Source organism: Diospyros lotus, chromosome 11, assembly GCF_014633365.1.
Source record: "Diospyros lotus cultivar Yz01 chromosome 11, ASM1463336v1, whole genome shotgun sequence".
Lineage (NCBI taxonomy): Eukaryota > Viridiplantae > Streptophyta > Magnoliopsida > Ericales > Ebenaceae > Diospyros > Diospyros lotus.
The window spans coordinates 16,509,218-16,526,950 of record NC_068348.1 but is presented as its reverse complement, the minus strand read 5'-3'; the positions used below and the strand labels follow the sequence as shown (position 1 = coordinate 16,526,950).

At 37.9% G+C, this 17,733-nt stretch overlaps 1 protein-coding gene across 1 annotated transcript in view; it reads right to left on the bottom strand.

The window, feature by feature from the left end:
* LOC127812470 (CSC1-like protein RXW8) overlaps window positions 1–17,733 on the bottom strand; it is a 69,173-nt gene that overhangs the window by 43,061 nt on the left and 8,379 nt on the right. The window contains exon 5 of the mRNA XM_052352865.1: window positions 995–1,174. Within this exon, the coding sequence (XP_052208825.1) occupies window positions 995–1,174 (180 nt within the window). The remainder of the gene's footprint in view (window positions 1–994; window positions 1,175–17,733) is intronic.

Genomic DNA, 17,733 nt, shown 5'->3' with positions numbered 1-17,733 from the left:
ATTCCTCATAATCTAGGGTTTCCTTCTTTTTTTTTCCATATCAAGCTCTTTAAGCATATATATTCTTGATTATTGTTGTTGTTATAATACAACAATTAAAATTAGTTTGTTATCAGGAAACTCAGGGAGCAGCTAGAAGAACCTGACGAGCAACAAAACCTGACTTGCAAGGGTACCAATGTGAGTGGAAGTTAAAAGAAGGGCTCGATCCAATGGTTATGGTAAATAAATTTATACCTTGTTCCAAAAAAGGCTTCAAAACATCAACAAAAGTATCAATTTTTATTAGTGTGAATTTCATAGAACAAACATAAAGTTTGCCTAAATTGCCCCCACCATTGTTGTGTTTTCAAAAATGGTACGTCCCTCCCTTGAGTTTCATAGCTGCATATCAATCTCCTCCATGCTGTTAGTTAATGGCTGCTAATTTTTTAAAATTATTTAAATACCCCTTCTCTCTCCACTGTTATTGCAAAAAAAAAAAAAATAAACAAAAAAATTACATGTGGTGGCCTCCAACCACCACCATACAAGTTTTATAACCAAGTACAAGCAGCATCTGTAGAATAGGCAAAATTCAATGGCCAAAAACTGCTCTACTTCAAAGGCAATAACAATGGGTAACTGAATCAACTTGTTTACTAAAAAAGGTCAAGCGACACATGAAACCAATAAAAAGGCCTGGCACCAATCTAGGTTTTCCAATCAGGGAGGAAGACAAGACGGACAGAAAAAATTTGACACAGCTGATGATACAGTCAGCAATGTCTATGCCACAAAGGAAAATTATCTCGAGGATGCAGAATAAGATGAGCGAAAAGCATTATAGTAAAGCAACACAGCTATCTGGAAAAGATAGAAGTTAGATGAAATGCAAAATTATCCAAACAAATTGTACATTCCATATCACTATATTTTAGGGCCATACTTATCAAATAACCCTGAAAGTCCAAATCAGTTGAGAAACAGTCTAAATTATGTGAAAAGTGGTGACCTTTTCTCTTAAATCTGAGTCTATGCTGTCACTTCTCTGGCGGATACTTTCTGATTCATTGGAGAGGATCTTGAAAGAATGTGTTTTTCCTCCACAGAGGCAGCATCTTAGTAAATTTGATCTACAGTGTGGCTCAGTTGAATTGAGACTGATCATCTCATATATCTTTGATGCATCTCTCTGCAAGCAGACCAATTTTAAGGATCTCTATAGACTAGAAAAACAGCAGTGTCTAAAATAAGTACAATCTCCCAAACTATAACTCCACAATTCATGCTAGTGATCTGTACAATGTAAATGCAAATGCAAATCTGATACATATTTACCACCCTAAAACCCCAAACTTGCAGAAATCAAGATACCAAGATTCTGATTAATGTATATGCAATAAAATATGAAGAGACCAAATGACAATCATCATAAAAACAAATATTTCGGGAAACAATATTTTAGGCGTAAAAGTAGAAATTAATATTGTTTATGTTTTATTAGTTTCTTTATTATAATTTGTTCTTAAGCTTCTTTTAATTTCTTAATTTCTTTTATTTATGAGAATCTTAATTAAATAGGGATTACCTTTATAATTTGAGAAATAAATGGGAGAAATAAAATGTTCTTCCTCGCACTTTATTGATCTGTAGGGTGAACTATATATACACAAAATATCCTAAAACCTCTCCTAAATTACAAGAATAAATTACAACAAATTTAAATAACAATGTATTACATATTAGAATACATTTGAACTTGGATTCCCTTATCTGTTCTTGAAACACTGCATTATCCTTTCTTTCCTTTATCCTCTTAGTTTGAACTTCTCCAATCTTTTCATAGCAACCTCATCTCTTTATCTACTCGTTCACAGCTTTGAATAAATTTTTTCTTTTCCTTTATCTTCTCTAACACTCCTCCTCAAGCTAATGAATAGATATCTGTTAGAAATACCGAGAGAGTACTATCCATATTCGAAGATTGATATGGATTGAATACAGTTGATTTATCTTTCTATATTTCTTCCTATGAGATTATATCTTGACTGTATTTTTAATTGTATCATAGATGGTAAATATTTCCTAATCTAGAGTAGGAAACTGTCTAATTAGGATATTGCCTATATGAGAGAATAAGTTGTATATATATTTCTTGTAACCTTTCAATGAAAGTGTGATTGAATTTTCCGTCATTTTGACATGATATCAAAGCCATAGGTTCATACCCTTAGAAGTAAGGCAATTTTTGGCTTTCGGTGGTTGTAGCCTACCTTGATCCAATCTCTTTTCAAAACCTTATAACCATGACGGACTCCATTGAATCCAGTAGCACAAAAGAAGTTCCTTTTGCTAGAACTTCCAGCAATGGTGCAACGTCCGATGGAGAGCTACAAAATATCCAAGCAGCCTATAGGCTAAATGGAAAAAACTACTTGAAGTGGTCCCAATTGATTAAGACATTCCTGAAGGGCAAAGGGAAGTTGAGCCACTTACTTGGAATCGGGCCTAAGGAGGACAATCCTATGTATGCAACCTGGGATGAAGAGGACTCGTTGGTTATTGTAGAAAATATTTGGGAGAAAAGAAGAACTTAACTTCATTCACTAGGCAAAAGGTGTATAAATACATGAATACAAGATACCTACTCTCTATAGAAGTCTACTCTATTTACAAGATACTTAAACTATTTAAAATACAAACTATCTCTTATTTTTAGGAATATAATTTAAACTTAATCATTGACTCATCTTCTTCTCATTTTTATCTCTTTATCCTTCCTATAATTTCGCCTTCCTTATCTTCAACAAATCAGCAACTCCTATATTTCCACACTCCCCCTCAAGCTGGGCTGAATATGTTATTCAGGCCAAGCTTGCAGCTTAATTCATCAAATAATCTTCTTGGTAGGGCCTTAGTGAGAATGTCAACTACTTGATTTTTTGTAGGTGTGTAGAATAGCTTGAATACTCCTTCTATCTTCTCTTTGATAAAGTGTCTATCAATCTCCACATGTTTTGGTCAATCAGGATGGATCGGGTTTTTTGCAATACTGATGGCTAATTGGTTATCACATAATACTTGAACTGGCTCTGTCACATTTACTTGTAATTCATGGAGTAGTCTTCCTAGCCATATTCCTTCACAAAATCCTTGAGCCATGGCTCTGAACTCAGCCTCTGCACTGCTTCTAGAGACAACTGATTGTTTCTTGCTACACCAAGTGATTAGATTTCCCCACACAAATGAGCAATAACCAGAGGTTGATCTTCTATCTAGGATTGATCCAGCCCAATCAACATCATTATAGACTTTGATCCCTCGGTTTGTTGTTTTCCTGAACATTAATTCCTTGCCTAGAGTTAATTTTAACTACCTGAGGATGCGATAAACTGCTTCTAGGTGCTCTTCTTTGGGATCATTCACGAATTGACTTACAATACTCATAGAAAAGCCTATATCAAGCCTAGTATGTGATAGGTATATAAGTTTTTCCACCAACCTTTGATATCTCCCTTTGTCAACTGGTGTGCTTTCTTTGCCAATATCTAATTTTGCTATAGATTCCATAGGAGTATCTGTTGGTTTGCAATCAAGCATCCTTGTTTCATTTAGGAGATCAAGAACATACTTTCTTTGGGAGACTGAAATCCCTTCTTTCGACCTTGCAACTTCCATACCTAAGAAGTATCGTAGACTTCCTAGATCCTTAATTTCAAATTCCCTTGCAAGGACTTCCTTAAGACTTGTAATTTCAATAATGTCATTTCCTGTAACAATGATATCATCCACATAGACAATAAGAATGGAAATTTTACCTTCCTTGGAGTGCTTGATAAATAAGGTGTGGTCTGCTTGGCATTGATTATATCCATATTTCTTAACTGCCCTTGTAAATCTCTCAAACCAGGCTCTCAGGGACTATTTAAGTCCATAAAGTGATCTCCTTAGCTTGCATACTTTGTTTCTTGTAAGCTTCGTTTCAAATCCATATGGAATTTCCATGTAGACTTCCTCTTCTAGATCACCATTACATCTAACTAATGTAAGGGCCAATCCATGTTTGCTACTAGGGACAATAAAAGCCTAATGGTATTTAGTTTTGCCACAGGGGCAAATGTTTCTTGATAGTCAATACCATAGGATTGGGTGAATCCCTTTGCTACTAGTCGGGCCTTGTACCTGTCAATCCTTCTATCCTCCTAGTATTTTGCTGTAAAAACCCATTTGCAGCCCACAGGGTTCTTTCCGGGAGGTAAATTAGTGATATCCCATGTCTTATTCTTCTCCAATGCCTTGATTTCCTCAAGAACAACATTCCTCCACTTAGGGTGTTGAAAAGCCTCTTGAACAGTGTGTGAAACCTACACTTTATCCATATTTGAAACAAATGCACTAAATTTGGGTGAGAGACCCTCGTATGAAATATAATTTTGTATAGGATGTTGTGTGCATGATCTTACTCCCTTTCTCAAAGCAATAGGCCAATGTAAATCCTCGTCATCAAGAGAAGTAGTGTCCAAATTCTCACCAGTTGCAGGATCTGAATTTAGGTTAGCCTTTTGATCAGGTCTAGGGCATGTTTGGTCCTTACTCTCCTTCCAGTTAGACTGTCTCCAAGAATGAACTTGAAATTCCTTGGTGGGAGAGGAATTAGGGGTTGATTGGACTGGTTCTTGGGGCTGCTGGTTACTGGTAGGTTGCTGATTTTCAATAAGTGAGGATGGGATATCCCAAAACTAATATTCCAAGGAATTATTTTGAGTGTTCTCCCCCTGAATATCAGGTTTGGGATAATAGGACTGATTTTCAGCAAAGGTTATATCCATAGAAGTGAAGAATTTCTAAAGTTCGAGACAGTAGCATTTGTAACCTTTTTCATGAGGAGAGTAGTCTAGGAAGATGCATTTGATAGACCTAGGATCAAGCTTGCTCCGAAGGTGGTTGTGAACATGGACAAATGCACAGCAACCAAAGATTTTTAATGGAAGTTGGGAAAGAACACGAGTGTGAGAAAAGGCAATTAGGAGAAGTTGGCTCGGAGTTTGATGCTTGAGGATGCGAGAGGGCATTCTATTAATAAGGTAGGTGGCTGTAAGAATGGCTTCACCTCAAAGATGTTTAGGAATATTGGTAGAGAACAATAGGGATCTTGCCACTTTTAAAAGGTGTTAGTTCTTCCGTTCAATGATCCCATTTTGTTGTGGGGTATCAACACATGAGCCTTGATGTATAATGCCTTGTTGGGAGAGATAATGACCAAGAATAGAGTTAAAATTGTAAATGTAACCCTAGGATCTAAACGAAGCTGTAAGTGATAATAGCGAGATCGAGAGACCAGAGAGAGAATGAAATAAACTACTGAAAAACTTAATCAGAAAGAGAGTACATAAGCTGTTTAAATAGACAGCTTATTACAACCGAAAGAGGCACCGCCTCAATACAACAATAACTAATTAACTACTAACAGAAACATATAACAGAACATAAAACAGAAACAACAATAATAAACTTCAGATGCTTCCACACTCCCCTTCAAATCAGACTCCATGAAGCTTGATCACTTATTCTTAGTTAATCTTGCATCACCACTAGAACCAGGACACATAGGTGACACCTTCAAACCAAGCTTTTGTCTCAAAAATACAAACCGGTCTTTGGGCAACCCTTTTGTGAGAACATCAGCTACTTAATCTGCTGTTGGAACGTATCTAACTTCCACTTCACCATTTTCTACCTTCTCACGAACAAAATGGACATCAATTTCAACATGCTTGGTTCTAGAATGAAAAACCGGATTTTCAGCCATACTTTTAGCAGCCAAATTGTCATTCCACACAATAGGAGTTGCAGTACACAGATAGCCTAACTCCAAAAATAGGGACTTCAACCACATCAACTCAGTTACTCCCAAGGCAATGGCCCAATATTCAGCCTCCCCAACTGATCTAGCAACAACGGACTGCTTCTTAGATTCCCACACAATAAGATTGCTGCCAAGATAAACACAAACGCCACTAGTAGATCGACGAGTGACTTTGCAGCCAGCATGGTCTGCATCGGTGTAGACTTGTAAAGACATATCATGCAACGAAGGAGAAAATAATAACCCGAAGTTCATAGTTCCTTTAAGGTACCGAAGTAATCTTTTACAAGATAACCAATGCTGAGTCTTAGGATTAGACAGAAATTGACTCAATTTGTTAACTGTGAATGCTATATCAGGGCGAGTACATGTCAAATACTGCAAAAAGCTAATAAGAGTTCTGTATAATGATGGATGAGAAAAGAGTTTGATAGGCCCCCGGTTTACTTGACTTATCAAAGAAGGTCCAAGAGGGTAAGGGCAAGGATGTAACTTGGATGGCTGGCTGTTAAGCCAGCCATGTGCGTAGGGGTAGAGGAGGGAAATCGCTGGGTTGTGTAACAACCCAGCAAGTGCATAACAGATTTCTGTTGAGGGGAGGAAGAAAAGAATATATAGAGGGGCAAGAAGTTGGGGGAGGGCATTATCATTCTTGTATTGAGTTTTGGGAGAGTGAAGGGCCTCTCGAATGCCCAGTTTCCTTTTCATTTTGTTACTTTCCAGCTTGTAGTTCCATTCGATAATCAGTATCCTATCAGAGTTCTCCTTCATTAGTTAAAAAATTTCCAGCAGCCATAGGAGTTTCACAGGGATTACAATCTGTCATAGCAGCCTTTTCCAACAAATCACCAACATATTTTGTTTGAGTTAAATATAGACCACTGTTGTCCCTATATGCCTCAAATCCTAGGAAGTAATTAACCTAACCAAGAGTCTTGAGAGCAAAATGAGTATCCAAGTCACAAATACAAGATTTAAGGGCGGTGGAATCAGAACTAGTGATGAGTATATCATCAACATATACTAACACAAATAGAACATAATCAGCCGTCTTTTTGATGAATAATGAAGCATCCGAGACAGCTTTAACAAATCCCCAATTCTGTAATGCTGTTTTCAGTTTAAGATACCAAGCCCTAGGTGCTTGTTTAAGCCCATACAATGATTTCTTCAGCCGACACACATGATTAGGAAACTGAGAGCTTATGAAACCTTCCGGCTGGGTCATGAAAACAGTTTCAATGAGATCACCATTAAGAAAAGCATTATTGACATCAACTTGTTGAATTTCCCAACCAAAAGTGACTGCTAGAGAAAAAAGAACTCTGATTGTTGGAGCTTTAACCACCGGGTTGAATGTTTCACCATAATCCACACCCGAAGTTTGAAGAAAGCCTTTGGCAACAAGCCTAGCTTTGTACTTAAGTATAGAACCATCAGTATTATACTTCACCCGAAAAACCCACTTATTTCCAATCAGATTCATATTAGGAGAAAAGGGAACCAACTCCCAGGTATCATTCTGCTGCAAGGCCAAAAACTCTTGTTCCATAGCCTTAACCCATTGTGAGTCTAAAAGAACCTCACGAACAGAACTAGGTTCAATGGAACTCACTAAGGCATTTGGGGAAGAGACAACTAACTATTTGGATTTAGATCTTGTAACCATAGGGTGAATAGATGGTGCTGGAACAGTCTTAGGTTTTGGAAACTGAATTGAAGAGGCTGGTAAGTGGCTAATAGGCAGTGAAAAGGTTGATGAGACAGTGGATGGAGAAGGCAGACTGTGACGAGTATCATTGGAAACATCACGAGATTGAACTTGAACTGGGAATTATGCTACTTGAGGACATCGTGAAGAATTAGAAATAGAAGAAAATGGTTGTAAAAAGGCAGTAGAAAATCCAGTTGATTGAAGAGGAGGAGATAAAGAGGTAGAAGAAGAAGAAAAACAAAGTAGAGTAAGGAAACTCATGAGGATTAAACTGAACATGCCTAGAGACATATAATTTGCTTGATGGATGCAAGCACTTATAACCAGATTGAGTGTGACTATAACCAAGAAAAACACACTTGGTGGAATGAAAATCAAATTTATGCTTGTTATAGGGACGAAGATATGGAAAACAAGCACAACCAAAGGGTTGAAGAATAGAATAGTTGGGTTGTTTGTGATAAAGCAACTCAAATGGGATACCGTACTATAAGGTTGAGGAAGGAAGCAGATTTATAAGATGTACTGCTGTTTGAAATGCTTCAACCCAAAACTTAAGAGGAATATTAGCATGAGAAAGCAATGTTAGACCCATCTTAGCTATATGTCTATGTTTTCTTTCTGCCACACCATTCTGTTGATGTGTATGAGGACAAGTAAACCTAGGCTGAATGCCATTTGCATGAAGATAAGGCAAGAAGGCTTTAAATTCCCCACCGTTATCAGTTTGTAATGCTTTGAGTTTAGTGCAATATTGAAGTTCAGCAAACTTGTGGAAAGTGATAAAGACTTTCACAGCATCAGATTTGAGTTTAAGAGGATAGATCCAAGTGTATCCAGTACATGCATCCACAAAGATTATGTAATATCTAAAACCTTCAATGGATAAAATAGGGGCAGGACCCCATAGATCAGAATAAACCACCTCTAGAGGTTTAACAGCAGTGATTTCATGGCGAATAAAAGGAAGTTAACTCAGCTTTCCAATCTTACAAGAGTCACAAAAGGATAGATCGGAAACAGAACAAGAAATACCAATTTTCTGTAACAGAGATTTGAGTACATTTAAGGAAGGATGTCCAAGTTTATTATGCCACTGCTGACACAGACTAACATTCTGAACTACATTTACAGTACTTGGCAACTCATGACAAAATGAAGTTTGCTTGTTACATGAATCATGTTTATTACATGTAATGAATGAAGGAAAAGCTGAAGAAACACAGGAAGAAGCTAGAGATTGAGCAGAGTTGTTGCCAACAGCAGAACAAGATGCTGGTGTCAGCCTATAAAGCCCATCCTTAAGATGTCCCCGAAGTAGCACCCGTCTGAAAGTTGTCCTTAATAAAACAAACATCCGAATGAAATTCAGCCACAACATTATGATCATGAGTAAGTTGAGACACACTAAGTATTTTTTCTGCATATTCGGGACATGTAAAACTTTAGGTAAGGAAAGAACAACATTTGAATTAGGTGTGGATTGTAGATAACTCGTACCAATATGTGTGATAGGAAGTTGCTTACCATTGCCTACCACAACTTTATCTCCACCAGTATATGGAGAATGCAAGGAGAGATTGTTTAGATTTGAAGTAATGTGATTAGTTGCCCCAAAATCAACAAACCAAGCAGGATCTGAAAAGTTAGGCTGAGAAACATAGTTATTAGATAGGTAAGGGGTAGGATTAGAAGGACTACCATAGTGAGATCCTTGTATTGAACCCGTATCATTCATGTAGGCTCCATTAGAATCACTAAAGGAGGCCATGTAAGCTCTAGAGTCTGTCTGATTTCCATTACTTGACCTTCCAAAACCTTGATTAGGCATACGTTGAAAAGTTTTATCAAACCGATGATAGCATCGGTCTACAAAGGGGCCTGGTTTTCCACATAGTTGACAATACACTCTCTTTTATGATCTCCCGTGACCTCTTCCATTTCCTCCTCTATTAACAAATCCATTTCCTCTCGGATTGTATCCTCCTCTATTTGTATTTCCAAAATTGTTATTCTGTGTAGGAGGAACTGAAGCCACATTTACATGCATAGTAGACATAGAATCAAAATTTCCAGCAGTTGGATTAGGTGCATTTTTTACCGATAACCTTTGTTCATGCATCAACAACAAGAATTGAACCTTTTCTAGATCTATATCATCCATTTGGTAGGTTATAAGGCTCACAACGGTATCATACTCCTGATCTAATCCGTTGAGGATAGCATGTAGCAAATCCTTGTCGTTTAATGGTTCTCCAATGGCTGCCAAAGCATGTCCTACTGTCTTAATCTTTAGGATATAATCATTGATGGATAGAGAGTCTTTCTTTATAGATCTTAATTATTGTTTCAGCTGGAAAGACTTAGCCGTTGTTTGACGAGAATATAAGCTTTCTAATGAAATCCATACCTCAGCAGATGATTCACAGTGAATCACTTGCGCAAGCACCTCTTTATCGATGGTGGAGAAGAGCCACCCAAGCAGAAGTTGGTTTGATCGAATCCAGTGCAGGTATTCTGGATTGATGACAGCTTCTCCTCCTTCGGAATTCGGCAAAAACTTTAACGGAGGAGATGACTTGTTGAGAAACGGCACAAGATCAAACGCACGAACCGTGGCAAGAATTTGTGCTTTCCAAAATATGTAATTACTGGAATCGAGTTTGATCGGGATATAATTGAAAGCTTTGGCGACTGCTGAAAATTCCAACTGAGTAGCGGTTGATAAGGAGGAAGAAGATCGAAGAGGTGAGGAGGAAGCTGAGGCCATTAGGTTAGAGCAATATGGCTCTGATACCATGTAAATGTAACCCTAGGATCTAAACGAAGCTGTAAGTGATAACAGCGAGATCGAGAGACCAAAGAGAGAATGAAATAAACTACTGAAAAACTTAATCAGAAAGAGAGTACATAAGCTGTTTAAATAGACAGCTTATTACAACCGAAAGAGGCACCGCCTCAACACAACAATAACTAATTAACTACTAACATAAACATATAACAGAACATAAAACAGAAACAGCAATAATAAACTTCAGATGCTTCCACAAAAATATTCTTTGCCATTATCAGTACTTAGGATTTGAATTTTGGCATTAAATTGTCTTTGCACCATTGAATGAAACATTTGGAAGATAGAACTAGCTTCAGATTTATCTTTCATAAGAAATACCCAAGTACGATGGGTATGATCGTCAACAAAGGAGAAGAACCACCGAGCCCTAGTAATGTTTTTAACCCTAGAAGGCCCCCACACATCACTATGAATCAAGGAAAAAGGGTAAGATGGAGTATAGGATTGTCTAGGATAAGTATTTCGAACATGTTTAGAGAATTGACAAACTTCACATTGCAACATATGTGGATCTTGATTCTCAAATAATGAGGGAAATAACATTTGAAGATAAACAAAATTTGGATGTCCAAGTCTATAGTGCCATAACATAATTGCACTATTATTGCTAGAATGAAATTTAGAGAGATAACCAGAGGGTCTAGAGGAGGAACACTTGCTAATCGAAGCAAGTTTATTGCTGGAAGTAGTCTCTTGAAGGATATATAGTCCCGAACATGCCTTAGCACTACCAATTGTCCTCCCCGAAATCCGATCCTGAAATACACACTGATTTTGTGAGAATTTAACCACACAATTATGATCGGCTGACACTTTACTAACTGATAATAGGTTGCAATCTAAATTTGGCACCAAAAATACTGAATGTAAGGTTAGATCTATAGAAACAACCACTAAACCTACTCCAGCAACTTGTGATAGTGATCCATTAACAATTTTCACCACCCAATCTTGTTGGCATGGTTGAAATCCAGTTAGGAGATTGTTATTTCCAGTCATATGATCCGAAGCCCCTGAATCAACAACCCAAATAGAAGAAAAATTACCCTTAGCAATCAAGGCATGGAAGGAATTACCTTTATGAGCTATAGAACCAGATGCCAAAGTAGGAGGCTGAGTAATCTGAGATCTTCCAAACATATTTTAAAGCCACTCAATTTGTTCTTTGCTGAAAACATTGGTTGATGAAGCTATTGTGGTTTCTTCAGTGGAGGCTAAGGATCCTTTACTCCTTCTTTCATGTGCCGGCTTCCAATCAGGTGGCTTCCCATGAATTTCCCAGCAAGTTTCTTTGGTGTGTCCTGTCTTGTGACAATGATCACACCAAGGACGACCCCTTTTTTGTTTAGATGAAGTTTGATGGCTCCCCTGGGTGATTAAGGCTGATTGCTCCAAGGCTGGGTTGGTAGGTTTCAGCATGACCTTCATCCGGCTTTCCTCCCTTCGTACTTCTACAAACACCTCTCTAAAACTAGGCAAGGGCTTTGTACTAAGAATTCTTCCTCTCACTCCATCTAGGTTCTTATTCAAACCTATAAGAAACTTGTATAGTCTCTTCTCTTCCACAATCTGCTTGTATCTTGCTGAATCATCTGTACACTTCCATTGGATAGTATCACACTTATCCAATTGAAGCCAAAATTTGTTTAAGGAGTTAAAGTAATGTTACACATGAGAATCTCCTTGTTTTAGATCATCAAGCATGCTCTCTATCTCAAATAATTCAAAAGTATTCTTAATATGAGAATAAGCTTCCTTAGCAGCCTCCCAAATTTCTTGTGCAGAGTTATAAAAGAGAAAATTCTCACCTATTTCGGTTGTCATAGAGTTGACGAGCCAAGACATCACCATGTTATTTTCGGACTTCCAAGCCTTAAACCCCGGTTCTGTTTCTCAGGTTTTGTTGTGCTTCCAGTCAAGTAGTCATCCTTTCTCTTGCTGCATATGAACATCAACACTGATTGTGACCATTGGAGATAGTTCTGACCATTAAGTTTGTGTCCTATAATGGCAAACATGTTGTTGTTGTCCATGGTTACAGGATTGCTATTCGGTAGGGGTATAATCTAGGAGGATTGGCTAGAGCTTCTGTCGGCCATTGTGAGTACCAGCGAGTTTGCAGTTCCGGGTAGAGGGTGGTGGGGTCACGGCTGATCTGCTATTACTTCTTTAGGGTTTGGTAATCAGAAAGAAAATAATCTTGCTTTGATACCATATAGAAAACATTTGGGAGAAAAGAAGAACTTCACTTCATTCACTCAGCAAAGGGTGTATAAATACATGAATACAAGATACCTACTCTCTATAAAAGTCTACTCTATTTACAAGATACTTAAATTATTTAAAATACAAACTAACTATCTCTTATTTTTAGGAATACAATTTAAACTTAATCATTGACTTATCTTCTTCTCCTTTTTATCTCTTTATCCTTCCTATAATTCCGCCTTCCTTATCTTCAGCAAATCGACAACTCCTATATTTCCACAGTTATGTCCTGGCTCTAGAATTCCATGATGCTCGAGATTAGTGAACTGTCATGTTCCTAAAGACTACAAAGGAGATTCGGGATGTTGTGAAGCTCACTTACTCTAAGGTACATGAGGTTGCTCAGATCTATGAGATCAGGACCAAAGTAGTAGCCACCAAGCAAGGATCTCGATCTATCATCGACTATGCAAATCTCTTACAAACTTTGTGGCAAGAATCGGACCACTATTAATGCATTCAGATGAAGTGCAGTGAAGATGCCGCTACACAGAAAATATTTGTTGAAAAATAGAGGACTTATGATTTCCTTGCAGGTCTAAACTTGGAGTTTAATGTAGTTAGAGTCCAAATACTTGGAAAGGCGGATTTGCCTTCTCTAAATGAGGCAATATCAATTGTACGTGCAGAGGAAGGACGAAGAGGGGTGATGCTTGAGACTATTCTTACAGATGGTTCAGCACTCATAACCTTGAGGAGTTCTGGCCAAGAGAAACAACCTAGAGAGGACAGGAAGGTTTCTGATTCATCCAAAATAATGAACAGGGACACCTTGTGGTGCACATACTGCAAGAAGCCTTGGCATACCATATAGAAGTGCTGGAAACTTCATGGTAAACTAACCAAGGGTGGACAACAAAAAGGCTAAGGGCAAATATACGTGGCCAATTGTTAGTAGTCTACTGAAGGAAAAGCTCCAGATCAAGTAGATACAATGGAGCTAAATCGGGAGGAGATTCAGAAGCTAAGGAATCTGTTGGGGACGCTAGAAAAGAAACCTAGGACAAGTACTTGCACTCTAGCCTTCACAGGTATATCTTCCTCTTTTCTTACCTTTCATGCTTTAGATGTAACCCTTCCAAACACTTGGATACTTGACTTCGGAGATGCAGACCATATGACTTTTTCTTCACACCGGTTTCTATCCTATACACCATGTTCTAGCATAAGGAAAATAACTAGGGCTGATGGATCTTTAACAACTATAGCTAGCCAAGGAGATGTCCTTATAAATAATAACCTAGTCCTAAAGAATGTTCTCTATGTCCCTAAACATTTCACCAATCTTGTTTCCATTCAAAAACTAACCACTAATGCTAACTGCCATGTCATCTTTTATCCCTCCTTTTGTGAATTTCAAGCACAGGACCCAAGGAGGATGATTGGGCATGCTAGGGAAAAGGATTGACTTTACTATCCTGAAGACCTTATTGGACAGACTGATAAAAGGAGTGTTTCCCTTATATCATTCTTAGTTAAGTCCAATAAAGATAGGCTTTGGCTCCATCATTTTTGTCTTGGTCATCCATCTTTTAGGGTTCTTAAATTGTTGTTTCCTTCATTATTCGAGGGATTAGATGCTAGGGAATTTCATTGTGATTTGTGTGAGCTTGCAAAACATAGGAGAGTCTCATTTCCTCTTAATAATAACATAAGTTCTCTTCCATTTACACTTATTCATAGTAATATATGGGGTCCTTCTCCTATTCCTAATATCTAAGGGGCTCGATGGTTTGTCTCATTTGTGGATGATTGCACATAGGTGGTTTGGTTATACGTTTTAAAGGCTAAATCCGAAGTGTGCACAATTTTTCCAATTTTCTATAACATGATTAACACTTAGTTTGGGGTGGAAATAAAGAGAGTTTGGTCAAACAATGCTAGAGACTATTTTAAACAGCTTGTCTGTTTTCTTCCAAAAAAAAGGTATAATCCATGAGTCTTCTTTTGTTCATACTCCTCGACAAAATAGAGTGGTTGAGAGGAAATGTTAGCTATTACAAGAGCTCTTCTCTTCAACAATAATGTTCCTATACAATATTGGGGAGAAGCAACCTCAATAGCCACATATCTTATTAACCAGCTACCTTCTAGAAGTCTTGATTCCCATAGTCCGATTCATCACCTCACCAAGGCCTTTCCTGGGTTCAATACTTCTAATGGTCTCACTCCCAAAGTTTTTGGTTGTCTAAGTTTTGTTCATATCCACACCCCTAATAGAGGCAAATTTGACCCTTGGGCTCTCAAATGTATCTTTGTTGGGTATTTCTCCACTCAAAAAGGCTATAAATGCTTTCACCCTCCTACCAAGAGGTTTTTTGTTTCAGCTAATGTAAGTTTTGTGGACGAAAGTTCCTACTTTAACCATCCTTACCCTCAGGGGGAGACTGCCTTCTTAAAAGATAGAGACAAAGACTTGTTCCTCCCTAATCTTCCTTCTTCTTCCTTGCCTCCTCTAGACTCTACCTCACAGGACTCACAAAGCATGATACACGAGGAAAATTTGCAACCTTCTTCTGGTCCACCCCAGGTGTATTCAAGGAGAAAGGTACCAACTCATCCACCTATACAGGCTACAATATCTAAACCGTGTCCTGAATCTTACATTCCTATTTATGAACCTAATCCATCCTCCATCAAACCTACACCTACACCTACACCTACACTTGAACCTAACATAAGTATGTGTAATCAACCTGATCTAAGTGATCTCGATCTCCCTATTGCCATTAGAAAGGGAACAAGGACTTGTACCAAACACCCTCTCCATTTGTTCAATAGTACCTTGTTAGTCCTAGAAACCCCCTCAAAGCCTTCACATTAATTAGTCTTGGCCAAGCCTTCATAGTAGCCACCTTCTTTGGATTAGTGCTCACCCCTGCATTAGATATTACATGCCCCAAGTATTCCACATGTTGTTGTGCAAAGGAACACTTTAATTTCTTGAAAAATAGTTGGTCAAATCTAAGGACCCTTAGTGTGGCTCTTAGGTGTTCTAGGTGTCGTTGGAACGAAGGGTTGTATACCAAGATGAAAGAATTAGTTAGGGGAAGTTAAACTCTCTCACCCGTAGGCTACTTCATTAACTTAAGAAGACTTATATACAGGAAAACTCCTAAAAAATCTCCTATAATCTCTCCTATTTTATAGAAATAGATAACAACAACTATTTATTTATCTAATTTACAGATTTGGATTGATATGACTTGGATATCCTTAGCTGATGCCAAGATTACTTTCATCCTTTTCCTTCTTTATCTAGTAGTTCAACTTGTTGTGATCCTTTCACACGTCCAAGACCCTTATTCATCCGTTCTCTTCCTTATCTCTTTTATCTTCCAACACTCCCCCTCAAGCTAGTGAATAAATGTCCATTATTCCCAGCTTGCCTCTAAGCACTTCAAATCCCTGTTTTTGCATAGCCTTGATCAAGATATCTGCTTCTTGATCTTCAGTAGGAACATAAGTCAAGCTTATATCTCCTTTTTCTATCTCTTCTTTAACAAAATGCCTATCAATCCTAACATGTTTCATCCATTCATGTTGTACTGGATTATTTACTATACTTATGATTGACTTGTTGTCACTATAAAGTAGCTTAGGAGAGGTTTCGGGCATAGAAAGATCTTTCATCAATCTTTCTATCCAAATTACCTCACAAAAGCACTATGCAATAGCTCTATATTCAGCCTCTACACTGTTGCGCGAAACAACTTGCTATTTCTTGCTTCTCCACGTGACTAGGTTCCCCCATAGCTTGGTGTAATACCCTGATGTGGATTTGCTATCCTCAATGGATCCAACCCTATTCCCATCTGCATAACTCCCTATTCCTTTTTCTTTGCTTTTCCTAAATAGTTGCCGTTTCTCGGGTGTTCCTTTGAGATACCTTAGGATACGATAAGTAGCTTCAAGATGTCTTTTGGTTGGAGAGTGCATAAATTGACTGATTATGCTTACTGCATACGCAATATTTGGCCATGTACGTGATAGGTAGATTAATTTTCCCACTAGGCATTGAAATCTTCCTTTATCAACTTGATATCCTTCATTAGCTTCTTCTTTATTCTTCCAATTAGGCTCTAGAGGAGTACTTGCATGCTTACACCTGAGCTTGCCTGTTTCTTTTAGCAAGTCCAAAGTGTATTTTCTCTGTGATATGAAAATACCCTCATTGCTTCTAGCAACTTTCAAGCCAAAGAAACATCTCAATTCTCCCAACTCTTTTACTTCAAATGCCTCCCTTAATTGATGCTTCAATTTCTTAATATCTTAAGTGTTATCTCCGACGATGATTATATCATCTACATAGACTATTAGGATAGTCTTTTTTCCATTAAATTTTGTCTTTGTAAAGAGAGCGTGATATGCCTGCCCTTGCTTATATCCAAGCTAGTTTAGAGTGTCACTGAACCTTTTAAACCATGCCCTAGGCAATTGCTTAAGGCCATACAAAGACTTTTTCAGCCTGCACACTTTTCCTCTTGTGTCTTCTTTTTCAAAACCATGGGGTATCCTCAAGTAAATTTCTTCCTCCAGCTCACCATTCAAGAAGGCATTCTTTATGTCTAACTAATGTAGTCTTCAGCCCAAGTTTACTGGCAATGATAATAACACCCGAATAGAGTTAAGTTTAGCCACTGGTGCAAATGTTTTCTCATAGTCAAGGCCTTCAGTTTAAGTAAAACCTTGAGCTACAAGTCTTGCCTTGTACTTATCAATTCTTCTATCTGATTTGTACTTCACTATGAACACCCATTTGTTGCCTACTGTATTCTTTCCATCTGGCAGTCTCACTATCTCCCAAGTATCATTTTTCTCCAAGTCTTGCATCTTTTCCATGACTGCTACCCTCCACTTCTCCTGTAGTGCATGATAGATATCTTTAGGAATAACCACGTCATCAATACTGACGGTAAACGATCTGAATTGAGGAGAAATTTTTGAGTATCCCATAAAATTGGAAATAGGGTGCTTAGTGTAGAATCTGACCCCTTTCCTTAGAGCAATGGGAATATCCAGATCATGCTCTTCCTTCCTTCCTCTGTC